Raw genomic sequence first — 15,959 nt, 5'->3', positions numbered from 1 at the left:
CGACAATGACCAATTGAACATTACTAAATGTACCCTTGTGGTGGTTCATGAGCCTTAAAATTGTAGGCGTTCACACTATGATCAATGATTTCTCTACCAGGTTGTTGAGGATTCGCCGGTGACGTCACTTTCCTGACCTCATATGCAGAGGCTACGGGTGACGTCACAGAGCAAGTTGTATCAGGGTCTGTAGTTGTGAATTTCCCGAGCAACGTCTGTGTGACAGTGGCGTCAGAGATGCTCGCAGAACTTCCGGGCATGCCGGAGACAAAAGTCGGCGGCTAAAGTGAAATACCAATGCAGTGGTAAACATAAACGTAATACATTATTGCGTGATAGAACGCTTCATTCATGATATAACAAAAGTCGGCGGCTAAAGTGAAATAGGTAACAGTTCACTTGTAAATAAACCCTTTGTTTGCGGGGGGGGGGGGGGTGGGGTTGGGGGTAACATAAAATTGGCTCACGTATTAATACAGGCTGGCTGTGTGAACGTGTGATTGACGGTGTTGACGCTGTCTGTACAATCCAGGTTGATGACGTGAGGTCCATCGGCGGCCGCTAACGTCGCCCCCGCTTTAACGCGGATATTGAACTCTGAAAACAAGCATAATTCGTCGGTCGGTTAAAAAAAATAACTCGCCGAAATAAGTAATTAAGAGCATTTGTTTGTTTACTGACTACTGGAGGAAAGGAGATTCTTACCGTAGCGGAGGGAGAAAGAAACTCGTGAAATGGTATACTTTAGACACTTGCTTGGTGAAATATGACCAGCCCTTTATCAAAAACGGGGCTTTTATGGAATTAAAAAAATAAATATTTAAGCTGAAAGTATCGTGGCTTATTAATCTATGCGAACTGCACAGGCTTATCAGAGAAGACAATTTACGCACATGCATTAAGCTCCGTTTTCCCAGAGCACGGCTCTTGAAGAGTTTAAGACAATTGGATCCTATCTAGATCTTACGAGAAAATTACTCCAGAAAACCAGATTTTAACTTGCAATCGTAACACGAGACTATGCGGTATTGACTTATAATTCATTTCAAATGTGTTTTACATATAAAGTAAAATTCATTTCTGTTTAGCCACTTTTGCAACATTGAAATTCGACGACAGACAACCTGGGCTAGTGGCGAGTACCACTTCAAAACGGGCGTTTTGCGGCGCTCTCACGGAGCAGTTTACGGCGTCATTGCTGTCTGTCACGCTGAACGTGTGGAGGATTGTGGCGACCGTCTGCAACCCGTCGTTGATAGCCGTTCCGATCGCCGGAAGTACTAATATCACCGGAGGCTAAAGTCGCCAAGAGAAAAACATGTGTAAAACCCGGCAAACCCCGTTGACTCTGCAACCTGTTACTGCATGTGCGTAAAGTGCAGTCTGCACAGGCTAATCAGGGACGACACTTTTCCACAAAATGAAGATTTTCGCGAAGAAGAGACTTCCGTTCAACGAAATGAAATCCACAAAAGCGGAAAGAGTCGTCCCTGAGTAGTATATGCGGATTGCACTGGCGAATATCCTTATGGGATGACACTTTACGCAGATGCACTGAACCCATAAAAACATCCAACATTGCTTTTTAAAACAGTTCCATACAAACCTCGTCGACAATATTGACGTTGAACGTTCCCGTGATGGCGGTGTTTCCATCCGTACACGTGATCGTCAACGGCAACGGAACCGCCTGGTCATTGAAGTCTATAGACGCTTGTGTAACGGCGGCACTGACCCACACTTAGAACTCAAGAATAAGACATGTTTGAAGGTAAAAAAAAATATATTGGTTGTTTAAAATTTATTTAAAATGGTGTGGTCTTTAAGGATCATGTTCACGATGTCACGCTTTTACAACAAAGCGTAACCTAGACTTTTGGAGTTAGGGCGGCGGATGTACACTCGACACGCTTCACTTGGTGACCGACGAACTTACAGTCGGAGTAAGATCGAATGCATGCGCTTAATCGCATACACCATTGAGACTTCTGTATCGAGCTTTTATCAAGCGTGCTCCACAAAATGACTTATTATTGAGAAGACTTAATCCGTTATTAAAAGACGCCATACCCGTCTTTTGAAGATCTGCCTGTGACGTCACGGGTCTGATCTCATACACTGACGTCAGCGATGACGTAATACTGCATGTCGTGTCGGGATCGGTAACGGTGAAGACACCGAGTGACGTCGCGGTGACGGTCGAGTCGGAAATAGACGGAGATGTGCCGGGAATTCCCGTAACGAACGTCGGAGGCTATAAAAAAATATAAAATACCATGATTTTTTTGTTACAGTAAAGACCTGTATTTTATTAGTAAAATCCGTGCAATATGTGATTATATAGATGGATGTTAAGCGTTCTACATAAAAACACAGTTAATGAAATATGAGGAGTATTTTAAAATGAATTGCTCAACTTTAAAAAATGAATTGCTAAAGTCAATGGTTAATATAAAACATGTATAGCATTCGTTTTCAAAATCTGAACTGTTAACTGAATGACATATAAATAAATAGATGATCAATAGTAGAAGTAGTATTTGTAGTAGTTGTTGTTGTTGTCGGTGTTGTCGTTGTTGTTATTGTTTTTGTTCTTGTATACAATTGATCAATTATAGTGTTCGATGTCTTTGACGTTCAAGTTCTTGACCAGTTGTGGAAGTCAATTTGACAAATGAAAAGCGACCGGCAAATTTCACTATACATTTTTCTGTCAGAAAGAAACTCTGTGTTAAATTCCAAAACATTTAATGTGTATACACGAAATACCGTGTCACCTAACAGAACAGGTGAAAAGATGTTTGTGTACAATAGTACCGCTGTGAACAAAATCAGCTTGAATGTGCAACATCGTTTGCTTAAAAATACAAGGATATGTTCAAAACCCATCAACACTCAAAATCAACGAATATTTCTTACAATATTTCGAAAAAAAAGTTAACACAAAAAAATTAAAGTTACATATAGCAATATCCTAAATTGCGAAATATGTGGTCGTTCTCATGATTACGACGCTGCCCGGAGCCAGTATCGAGTTCGCTGGTAAATATTCGGATATCGTGGCGTGAAATTAACATGGAATCTTTTGTCGCAAAAAAAGTAATAACGAGCATTTTGTATCTCATTAAATCTATGTTACCATACCATATATAGCGTTGAAAATTTCGCTATTGCTATAAGGAACACTGATTTCGTATGGTTTAACTTTATTTTACGAAATATTTTGCGAAATATTCGTTGAGTTTGAGTATTTATGTTACTATAAAAAAGGACATGTTAATTTTCAATTTTTGAGAAAAAAATGATCTTGAAAATACAGATGATTAAAATCACGTATGTATTAATTTTTGTGTCTAAAATATCAGGCTTTTAAAAAACAATATCACAATATAACGAATATGAAGATGTCACAGATTCGGATGGACAATATTTTTGTGAGCACTATAATATTGCGAGACAAATGAAGTACAATGATTATTATTTGTGATACATTAACCCATTTATGCGTATCGGACTCTCCCATCCTTCCAAATTGGATCAATTTATTTCCAAAATTAGGGATGTCTAGTATATTTATTTCTATAATTAGAATAGGTCTTACAAAAAATCATTTAAGCAAACAGCGCAGACCCTAGACGCCGCATCATGCGGCGTTTCATCTGGGTCAACGCTGTTTGCCAAGGCATTTTTTTCTACACGTTAGGCATAAATGGGTTAATGTTCGTTGATATTGTGGGTTTACCGATCCACGAATTTAACACAAAAACTTCGGAAAATGACCGACTTAATTTCAACATTTCTTCCTAAATTGAAAATCCACAAATTGACCTGCGTACGAAAATGTATTTTTAGGCAACAAAATATCATGGCCACAAATATAAAGAGAATATTATGTGAGTTTTGGATAAAGATCAAGTTTATCACGCGAGGCTTTGAACCATGTTAGCGCGAGGCGTGCCGAGCGCTACCATGGTTCGAGCCGAGCATGATAAACTTGATATTTATTCAAAACTCACATAATATTCTATTTATTATATTATTTCATCTCCTTTTCCATTAATAATTATAAAAACATCGCATTTTATGACGATTTTATCTTTTCGTAATTGACAAAAACGTATTCTCCATTTTTTGGAAAATCCCAAATCTGATCTAAAAATAGCGATAGTATAAAGCTTAAGTTTATAAGATCGTTGTTATAGTATCGTTTTTCATCTGGTTATAGGATAAAAATTATTTCGAAGTACCTTCTCAAGTAAGGGAGCAGTAAACGTTCTTTGAACAGTTAACCGCGTGATTGAGAACAAAGGAAGTCCACGAAAATTAGAGTAGACCGTATACTATGGACTTCGCAGTACTTCACAGATTAACGTGTCCAAGGAAAAGACATTTTTAAAACAAAATATCACGAAATTAATTCCGACAAATAAAATGGTTTGTATGGTACCTTATCAAGTAAGGGAACCGTGAACGTTTCGGTTATGATATTCGCCGGCGATCTGTCATCAACGCACTGAACGTTAACGAGGAGAGGTGACGTCGCCGCGTCCAACTTCACGCCGGCTTTCACCCAGATGGCAAATGTCGGCGCCGTGCCAGGAACCACGTTGAAGAAGCTGTCCTGTGGCGCCTGTGGCGTAAGGAGGCGATACCTGTACTTTTACACCTATTTATTGTTGCTCGAATGCATCGAGAATCTAACGGTTATTCAAACTCTATCGAGTCCGATTCCTGGTTAGATCCAGTACTTGGTGTCTTTTGGAGGATATAATGAGAACTCCTACATTGGGGATCGCACATATGAACGCCCTGTCGCTAGGCGGACACCATATCTATAACACCACGGCATTCTCACATAGAGGATAATTGGATGTATATTGGTTTCGGTTATTAATCGATTTTAAAGCACAATAAATAAGAAAGCTTCTTATTTGCACACATTACTGCGCCAATTGTGAAAAAACCGGTATTTATTTTTATGCAGTCATGAGTTGAACAAAAGAACACTATATCAACAAGTTTACTTTAAAGTTAATGCTTTTTCAAAGTTTTCTTACTGTCAAGTTCTTTTCCCATTTGCTTTTTTGTACTGGTATTTATATGTTTAGTCTCAATAGCAAAAGCTTTTTGTTGAAGTTTACATGTAAAAAAACACTTAAAAAACAAACAGCCCGTGGGCTTTTTTTCATTGTTTGTGTACTTGATGGGTGTATAAAAAGTAATAGTAATTATACAATTTACATACAAAATCTATTGTTGATATTTCCAGAATTTTACGATTATACTCAATATAACGATTTTTATATAGTAATCCCAGAAATTACTTACCTAAATTGAGCAAGTTATGAAACTCTGGTCGTTGGCGTCCGTGACGCTGAACGTGCGAAGTGACGCCCCGTCAGCAATCCGTCGGCACGCGCCGGCGACAGCGTAGCGGGAAGTCCGGTAAAAACCGGTTTCTAAAGCAATATGTAGGTTTATTGTGATCTTATAAATCTGGAAACTTTATTACCTGTTTGAAGCAATAGCGAAAACAGAAGAGTAACACATGACGTTCTAAAAATATGCAGGACCGCGACGTCAAACCATAGAATCATTTCTTTACAGGTTTTTAATAGAGAACGAATTTCATCTTCCAAGCTTCTGTGACATTTACATTTGACGTTTTTGCCTTAAAAATTAAGGGCGTCATATGTAACCAGCATACCCATTTTGATGATCGTAAGTCCAAGCGTTCTCTTGATATCAAATGGAAAAGAAATTGATTAGGGACCGACCGACCAACTTTGAATCATCAGGCGATTTATTGCATAAATTTATCTTACGGACGATTCTGGAAATAGTCCATGTATCACGATTGTTGAGATCTATCTAACCGAGAAATCCGGACAAAATCGATGTATCACTATTGCGACCGACCGACGTACTTTTCGAACAGTGGAATACCAATTACAACGGAATGAGTGCTAGAATGTATATTGAGAAAAATTATGACAGTGCAAAACACATGTTTTTTGTCAATAGTTTAAACGCTAAACGTTCACATCGACTTCAGTAAACAGTATTTACTAAATAATAAACGTTAAACGATTAACTTATTCGAAAACATGTTTTAACAAATGATTAAATCGTTTTTCAGTTATTCATTTTTATTATGCTTACGTCATCGGCTTTATTGATGGTCCTTGATGACGTCACAGTGTTGATAGAATCAGTGCACGTGACGGTGATCGTTTAACTCTTAGCAGAGTCTTAATCAAGCAGGGCAATCGTCTTGACGTCGAACCCTTTAAAAAAAGCACCTAATTAACCATGATGGCTTAGCAAAAGGTGTCACCGATATTTAAACCATTTTAGCATCTCTTTGACACTAGCATTAACAAAAATTCATCCACCTTCTCCTCATCATCATCAACATCCACCTCCTCCTCCTCCTCCTCCTACTCATCATTATCATCATCACTATAACATCATCATCATAAGCAGCAGCTGCTGCAGTATACTGATAATTATATTCCTACTCCTCATCAACAAAACCACTATAACAATCATCATGACCATATTAATGGATTCACCACTATCACAATCATCATCATCATTAAAATAACGTCACTAAACTTACGTATTACCGTCACCAAACTAACGTAACGACGTCTGCACATTAACGTAATGACGTCACCAAACTTACGTTGAGCTCCGGTAGCGGTATCCACCTTGGTGATGCCAAACTTTGCACTCTCCGGCGCGTTGATGGAACAGGAAATAGCGTCATCCTGGTCGGTAACGGTGAACTGATGTACGGAAGTGCCCACTGGCGATAGGTCACCCAGCGGACCGGAAGTACCGGCAAAATTGGTTAGAACGGGGGCCTTTAATGAAGATTTACTCTTTTTTTTCAATTTGAAAGTAAAGCATATGCCATATCTTAAGAATTATTTTTTATATAGAGAGGTAAAAAACAACTTGTGTAATGTATCCCATGATGTAGGCTATAATATCTAAGTCTACGCCCTTACAAACGGAATATATAGCTTATATCTATGTCCATAGTGTTTTCGCTCAGTTATATCCATTATTATTTTATTTTTGGAATCACTGTCACAACTTTAGAAAATCGTCAAATATATAAAAAGTTAGTTTTTTCAATGTTGTCCAAGCAATATCAGGCCATATTTTCTTAAAACAAACGCTTTTCTTTATTATACCGTTTGCTTCACATCGGGAACTATAATACACAACTTCTATGTCTAGAATCAAACGTTTCCTGTACCGCAATCCTCACGCCCCCCGCCCCGCCCTCCCCTTTCGCCCGCCACGCTTTGGCGATCCACAAATGTGAATTATTTCATATATCTGTCATTGCATTGGCCAAATGCAACCGTCCATAGCTTAGGGATGTATTGGACGCTGCTTTCCGGACACATCAACGGACCGACAGACCGAGCTACTCCGAAACACTGCGTTCATGCGGTCTTCCGATTGCGGTGCTCATGTAGGAGAGAATACCGGTGAATTCGATAAAGAAATGAGCCGCGCTGGGGTAAAACGGGGCTTAATGCATGTGCGTTAAGTGTCGCACCAGATTTATCTGTCTGGTCTGCAGAGGCTGATCAGGGACGACACTTTCCGCTTTAACAGGATTTGTTGATAAAAAAGAGAATTTCTTTAAAGCCTCTATAACGTTCAAAATCAAAGACGATTTCATAAAGTATTTCGTAAAATAAAGTTAACACCTAAGCAATCAGTGTTCCTTATAGCGATAGCCACAATTTCAACGCTAGATGTCATATGATAACATATATTTTTGTAGATAAAAAAATTGCTCGTTTTTATTTATTTGTGACACAATTAATTCCATTTTAATTTCCCGCAAACATATCTATTCATACGAAACACGAACACTAAAATGGTACCATGTTAGTGTTAATGTGTCGTATGAATACATATCGTTGCGGGAAACTAAAATGGAATTAAATATGCAAAACAATAATAAAAACGAGCATTTTGTGTCTACAAACATCTATTTTACCAGACCACATCTGGCGTTGAAATTTCGGCAATTGCCATTAGGAACACTGTTTTTTAATTGTTCAACTTTATGTTACGAAATATTGTACAAAATTTTCGTTGATTTTGAGTAATAATGGGGCTTTAAAAGTAAAATGCCGTACAAGCGGACTGCAGAGGCTAATCTCAGACGACACTGTACGCACTTGCATTAAGACCCGTTTTCCCAGAGCGCCGCTTAAATGTACACGTACCGCGTCCGAAATGTCCACCTTGTAACTGCTGGTGATTTGGTCCGTCCCGTCACTGCACGTGATCGTCATGGATTCTACAGCGGTGACGTCATGATTCAGCGTACTCGCTGACCCCGCCTTCAGCCAAAGTTCGTAGGCTGCAGATAAAACAAATTGCAAACTTTAACTAGTTGACAATAATACTGCAAGAACTAAAAATATAAATTATTGAATAAAATCAGAGTAATGTAATAAAAACGAAAATTATATGAAAATTATAATTATATAAATATAATAAGAAATAACACATATTTAACAAAAAAAATGAAGAAAATATAAATAATTCATTTAACATATTCAAATAAGTGCAAAAGTACATTTTTTTTAAATAAATTCAAAAAATGAAAACAGTGAAAACATAGTCAGCCTAAATATTTAAAGAAAATAAAAATAAAACTCACTATATGTATCAGTATGAACTATCCAAAGAGTTTGTTTATTGTTGGTCAGATGACTCGTTTAGAGAAAATAGAGCGTAATTCTTGTTCATTAAAAATAATCACATAGCAGCCTGTGCAGTCCGCACAGGCTTATTAGGGACGACACTTTCCGCCTTAATGGAAAGTTTCGTTTATAGGCATTTCCGAAACGAAACTCCAGTGCAGGCGGGGCGTACTTTTTTAAAGTTTTTTCTTATATTTGTAAATAATACGAACCTGATCCAACCGTTTTGATTTCAAACTTGGTGTTATCGACTGTGCACGTAATTGGGTTCGTGTCCGTGACGTCAAATGCATAGAGAGACCTAGCCGTTGTCGTGACGTCACTGATCGGGGTCAGGTGAACGGTCAGAAGAGAAACCGGAGCAAACACCGGGGCCCAGAGAGTAGAGGTCAATTAATTCAGAAAAATTCACTCATTAAGTAGTTGCATTACATAAACTCAACCAGAAACGATAAACGTTTTATATAATTTTCGAATCACTTTATTTATAGACTTCTTAAACCGCTAACAAAATGCTAAGTAGAAGATATCTGATACTTAAACATCTTAAGAGCAATTTATTAAATAAATACATTTATATGAGTATTGTCAAGTTGTTTAAGTAAATAATCGTTCACATTTGCCAAACTACTATAATTAGGTATACTTGCACTTATAATATGAAATCTTTAAATTGTATTAGATTTTGAATGTATGGCTTTCAATTATATCAAAAATATGTGATATATGTTTTCCTGTAGTTTATAGAGAAAAATATGCAATATAATTACTTATCTCGAACAGAAAAAAACTATTAATGAGACAAAAAGTGAATTCTTTCATTATTTTTTTACGATCAAATGACGGATGTATTATTCCCGCGAAGGTTTTAAGTTTAAACCTCTTAAAATGTTAATAAACTGTTAAAAAGAATTAAACAACAAGACAATAATTTTGTACATCCGCTTGTAGTGACATAGAAAATAAATATATTCACTCATTCATGAACATATTTTTTAATTAAATGGGACTGGGGATTTTTCTGAAATAATCACGTAATGACCTCAAAACGATATCATTTTAAAGAATAAAAAGTGAACATAAGCGAAAGTTTTCACTTTCATCAAAACAGTAGATTATCATATTAAAATCTCTGAGAATTTTTTCGATGCATTATTCCTTAAAAAGCATTAATAATATTAAGCAATAATTGAATTAATATTTCATATTTGGTTCACTGATATTCCCCAATAAATAAAAAGAAAAAATAAGGTAAGCTCGCACAATGTTTTACTCTGATAGATCTGGCATGCACCGAATTTAGCACCCACATAAGACTAGCTTATTATCGTCGACCAGGATTATAACTGAAATTAATCTTAAATCACAAGTCAACTTGTTTCGACGTCAGCGACACACTGTTCTTTACGTCACGCGAATTCTGACAGGTCACTGATGACGTAACACTTACTGTATTCGTAACGGTTACTGTAATTGTTCCGGTGGCGGTGTCGCCGCAGCGGTCGGTGGCAGTGATAGTCAGTGGATAACTTCCGGCACTCAAGGAGGCGCCGCTGCGAATATCATCTGAAAATTTGAATTCATATATATTGTTAAAGAATAAGGTATGGAGATAACCAGGGTTTTTCACTAGACAATGTCGTCTAGATTTTTTTATTTATTTGAAAACCCGTATCTATACATGTACTATGAACACTAAGTACTGGAGGACAACGGCATACACCTATGTACATAAAGTAGTTGCTACGTATGAAGAAGTTAAATACTGTTGAACAAGTTAAGTCATTGTAATGTTCACGTGCTGTCACTGTAAGTAACAAATGCCCCCAAAGAATTATTTTGACCCAAACGTGTGATATTGACCTTTTCTTTCTTGTTCTTTGAGATAGCAGCAAAGTTGTTGAATGCCATAATATAAATTCCTTCAAAGTTCATTAAGTTGGTTGGCAAAATTATGGATTAATAGTATAATGCATTGTTGTTGTTGTGTTTTTTTTTCCAATCAAAATCAAGTCTGGTAATCGGCCCCATTCCCAATGGAAAAAGGTATATTTTTTCGAAATAGGAGCTAAAAATTCCCAAAAGAAGGTTTGCAAAAAGAATTGATCTCAATATTTTGTCCATCTCTCATCCATATGAGCTCAACCTTAGTATATATAATACTGAAATCACTTATGTTCTCAATTATGAAGCATCTTTTAGCAAAACAATTACAACACTGATTCCCCAATTTAGGCAAAATGACGCAAATTTTCCCCATCCAAAGGGACACGGCCTTATTCCCAAAATGGTAAAGAAAAACACAGACTGTGTGTCAACTCTTGAAATCAAGAAAATTCATGTCCCACGTTCTCAAGAAAATTCATGTCCAACGATATCAAGAAAATTCATGTCCCACGAAATCAAGAAAAATCACGCCCCAAAAAATCAAGAAAAGTCATGTCCCACGAAATCAATAAAATTCATGTCCCACGAAATTAAGAAAATTCATGTCCCACAAATAATAATGAGTTTACAATATTCGAAGACCGGCTCATATCTATCATAGGCTGATCATATATTTCCTTGCTGAAAATAATCGTTTCAAGACGTACATCCCGTGGCAGTCTTAACCACCGAGAAAAGGGAACTTCCGGCAGTCTTCATGACGCTGAAACCGGAAGTAACCTCCACGAGATCGGTTGTGCCCGCATCCGTGACGTCAATGGTGAATATCGGCTGTGACGTCTTAGTGTCGCTGATTGTGACGCTATCGTCCACGATTACTGGATCCTCATCTGAATACGCATAATGAAATAAATGCGAGCTCATAACATAACTATTTACTGATAATACAAATTATTTTCGGTTTTGTTTTTGTTTATTGGTTTCTTCTTTGTATGTTTTTTCTTCTTTAAGACATACTCAGACTCGCAGCAATCGTATTGATTATATCGATAACGTCAATCACATCAAATCATATGAATCACTCAATCACACCAAACATAACAACCACATATATCACATCAATGGCCAAAAGAACTTTAAAAAAAGGACAAAGTGAGCGACGACCAAACCAAATGTTGATAGACGTACCCTTTTTTCAAACGATGTAAATATGTGAGAATCCCGTCGCTGGCGATATGCATAGACAACCGCTACTTACTGGCAGTCACAACCGCTCCGGCGGCGTAGGTATTGGCAGTATCCGGCGTCATCGCCCAGGGAACTTCCGTCCCAACGACCGGGGCCGCCAGCACCTGGTTCTGGGTGCTCGAACCCGCTGCGACGCTAGGAGGAATGAGCTCTGCACCGGATGTGTACCTGCGTAACAATAACAAATAGGGGGAATTCCACTTCGACCCGATTTCCCACGATTTGTCCCGATTTCCAATATTTTGAGGTCGGGGACATTCTTAGCTCAATCGGCAAAGGTCCTAACTCATTTGTAGTTAGTCGCGGGCCGATCGTAAGTTATTCCTTCAACTCGTGAGGTCCGGAAAAATCGTGGCCAGATTTTAATCGTGTTTAAAATTTGACCAAGACAGAATTTAATCGCAGTTGACTCGTAACAGCGTCGTAGTGCGTTCTTGGGCGTCGTGATAGATTCGTAGGTAATTCGTGACTCAATCGGGAAATCGGTGATCACGTGATCTGTCTACGAATCAGTTACGACTTTGTCAAGACTCTCAAGAGTTCACCCCGAGTGATTTGCGAGCCCGCTAAGATTCTCGCGATTTAGTTACGAAACAGTTACGATTTTGTTAAGAATGATTAAGAATTATTATTTTTCTATCATGTTTTTTGTCGAATAATGCGTAGGAATTAAATCACGAATGCGGAGAACGAGTGCTTTGATAACACGAATCTATACTCCTTACTGTCGGTTATTCGACAACAAGCCATCATATAAAAATATTATTCATATTCTAACACGATTCGGATTGATTTGGTTCAAGCTTTTGTACGTGAAGTATATTTTCCAATACTCTGCCCCTCTTAGTACAAAATTCACCATTTAGTGACGTCATTGAATTGTACAAACATATGACGTCGTTTTCATTCATAAATATTTTGCAAATTACATCACTTTCATTGAGAACAACACTAATAGAAACTAAATGAATACACGTGTATTAATTCTTTTAAAAAGCTGACATGCTATAAATGTTTTCTTAATTACGTTTCTTAAAATAAAAATTCTTTGCAGGCGTGGTCAAGCCACTTATCACTAAATATACAATTTGTTGTTTCATTACATTTATATACATGCTACATTTATTGCATTTCTTTTATAGCAGGATTTAGCACGTGCATTTTACTGCAATGTTTTCTTTATTTATTCGGAACTATTTTCGAAACATAAAGCTCCGCCCACAATTTATTGCAGAATAACCCACACTTGATTTCCTTCTATGTCAATAGAAAACAAGTCGCGTGCGGTGTTAGAATCAATATCAGTAGATATTGGCGCCGAATTAATGGGTGCGTTCGGTGAGGTCCTAGCTTAGTCGTGACCGATCTGCATCGTTCGTAGTACAGTCGCAGAAGATTCTTACACATCGTAGTGAAGTCGCGACCCTATTTGCAAGACTTCAACCGAACCCCACGATTCGTCGTAACTCAATCGTACCAGTGTCGTAACTGAATCGTAGACTGTCACGAGTCTTCCCGATTCAATAAATGTGATAAATCGTAGCGAATCTTGGGCTTGTTTTCGTGGTGGAATAGGGCCAAAAGACAGTCAACTGGTAACACTATTCACTTGTATGTATGTATTTATTTTGACCTTGCGGTCAAGGATAACCCATAAAAGTGCAAGCACTTATTTCCAATGGGGTCCTTTGGTTTTGCTGAAGAGACAGCAAGCAGAAGAGACAGTATTGGGATACAAGGAATCCGGGTGCGATACCCTAGCTCTTTGCGAATAGATACCTTGGTTCTTTTACGTGCTCAGTGTATAGCACCGATACACGCGAGAATTACCTGGGTATCATACCAGTACATCTCTAGTTGGGTGGGAAACACTTGAAGCATTTCTGAAATTTCCAGTGCCCCGGCCGGGATTTGAACCGGGGACATCTGGAATGGTAGACCAGAGTGTTACCACTCGACCACCGCACCACCACCACTTTTTACCGCGATAGCAGCACTAACATTCGCGGAAGGGCAGACCATCGGATACAATGTTTTCTATGAACCGGATGTGTATGAAGTGAATAGTGTTCATTTATTCACACACATATGAACTGTTTTATATATAGTATATAAATATAACAATCTTAAATCAAAAAACGGCCATGAACATGGAGTGATGTCACACATACCACCATATGACGTCATCGATTTCAACCTCTACTGTACCCGTCGACAAAGGAGTGTTTAGTCCGACGGCGGCTGAAAATAAGCGAATTTGTACATTTAAAATACAAAATAAAGAACGACAAACTATAAAGTAAATCATGTGGAAGTTCTTTATTTATTTTTTATGTTATTGCTGAGAATTTGTTCATTTTAAATACATTATTAGGACCGGAAAATTATTAAGAAAATCATGTGAACGTTCTTCGTTCTCTTCTGACAAACACTCAATATACATGTCTGATGTTCAATATTTTTCTGTGCCGTTTATGTAATCAGAATATCGGTGACTAAAATTGTGGCAACTGATTGTTTTAATTTATAACGAACATTTGTTAGGCGTAGGTGTATAACAGTGTACTTGTTCTATTCGTGAAAAAAATCAAAGTAAAACAAAATAATCGAAACGCCGAATGTCATTATTCCCTCTTTAATTTCAGTGTAAAGATATGCGGATTTTTTTTAATAACCTTCCGAGAATTAGCTTGTACTTTAGTGTGGAACTTGTTAAATAAAGTCAAGTTAAGTTTGTCTGATCTCCGTTACCTGTAAATGCTTGTTGCGCAATAAGTTCGTAACTTGATGTCGATGTCGGCCGCCATAGATGCATCGTGACGTCCCAAATTGACGTCACAAAGAATTTCCAGTTGTTGAGCGTTCCGCAGCAAGGCGACTTGGAAGACCCAATAAAAAATGTCAGCCCTAAAAGTGGAAAGAGTTCAGATAAAAAATTATGTGTTAATTTACGTGTTTGTTATCAATGACCGTTTACGTGTTTGTTATCAACGACCGTTTACGTGTTTGTTATCAATGACCGTTTACGTGTTTGGCATCAATGACCGTTAACGAGTTTGTTTTCAATGACCGTTTACTTGTTTGTTATCAATGACTGTTTACGTTTTGGTTATCATTGACTGTTTACGTGTTTGTTATCAATGACTGTTCACGTGTTTGTTATCAATGACCGTTTACGTGTTTGTCATCAATGACCGTTTACGTGTTTGGCATCAATGACCGTTTACGTGTATGTTATCAATTACATTGAGTTCACTTTGCCTATATAACAATAACGATAAAACGGAGGAAAATATGTCTAAAACGACCTACCGATACCAGTTCCGGTATTGGCAATGTGCGCTCCGGGGTTAGATGTCCCGATGTCGCCACATCCTTCTGTGAATGAGAAAACTTAGTGCTTTTAAACCTCGCAGCGCTTTGATAAACAAATAATGAAAGTTGTATCAATATTTGTTGGAGTACAGAAGTAGTCACTTAGTTACAGGAACAACAGCAACTTAATTTATATAATAAATTAATACTAATGGAAGTTTAAGTAAAAATGATGATGACCATCATCATCATAATCATAATCATCATCATCATCATCATCATCATCATCATCATCATCATCATCATCATCATCATCATCATCATCATCATCATCATCATCATCATCATCATCATCATCATCATCATCATCATCACAGTTATTTGTTTTTAAATTCAAATAAAAACAATTTACATTGAAGCTATTCCTAAAGTAAGAAGCAGTAGTAGTAGTAGTAGTTGTTGTTGTTTTTGATATTTCATGTAAAAGTAGTTCTTTCTGTTGCTGTTGTTGTTGTTCTAAAAGAAAATTTGTTTGCTGATGATGTCGTCGGTGTTTGTCAAGATGATGGAAGTGGTACCGATACAGTTACTATATTAATGTAATTATTAAGGTGGTGTTGTTGATGATAATGATGAAATTTGACGTCACAATAACAATTTATACTTATTACATGCACATAAAATTGTCTTCAGAATGAAAACACAACCGAAAAACCTTCTTCTTTCCAAAACCTGCATGCTTAGGTTCTTTGAACTTGTTTACAA

At 37.4% G+C, this 15,959-nt stretch overlaps 1 protein-coding gene and 1 long non-coding RNA gene across 2 annotated transcripts; both read right to left on the bottom strand.

The window, feature by feature from the left end:
- Nucleotides 1-2,109: 2,109 nt before the first annotated feature.
- Nucleotides 2,110-5,456, bottom strand: LOC127864315 (uncharacterized). The gene is made up of 3 exons (XR_008041752.1): nucleotides 5,329-5,456; nucleotides 4,448-4,630; nucleotides 2,110-2,254 (listed from the first exon to the last, which is right to left on the bottom strand). It is a non-coding gene; the product is annotated as an uncharacterized LOC127864315 (long non-coding RNA).
- A 4,651-nt stretch (nucleotides 5,457-10,107) lies between these two features.
- LOC127865187 (uncharacterized) lies at nucleotides 10,108-14,686 on the bottom strand. The gene is made up of 4 exons (XM_052405166.1): nucleotides 14,631-14,686; nucleotides 11,890-12,047; nucleotides 11,339-11,521; nucleotides 10,108-10,310 (listed from the first exon to the last, which is right to left on the bottom strand). Exons 1-4 carry the CDS (start codon nucleotides 14,684-14,686, stop codon nucleotides 10,108-10,110), a joined length of 600 nt encoding a protein of 199 aa, XP_052261126.1.
- Between the last annotated feature and the right edge of the window lie 1,273 nt (nucleotides 14,687-15,959).

This window comes from Dreissena polymorpha, chromosome 1 (genome assembly GCF_020536995.1).
Source record: "Dreissena polymorpha isolate Duluth1 chromosome 1, UMN_Dpol_1.0, whole genome shotgun sequence".
NCBI lineage: Eukaryota > Metazoa > Mollusca > Bivalvia > Myida > Dreissenidae > Dreissena > Dreissena polymorpha.
Note: the sequence above shows the minus strand (reverse complement) of the source record. Positions and strands in the feature narration are given on the sequence as shown.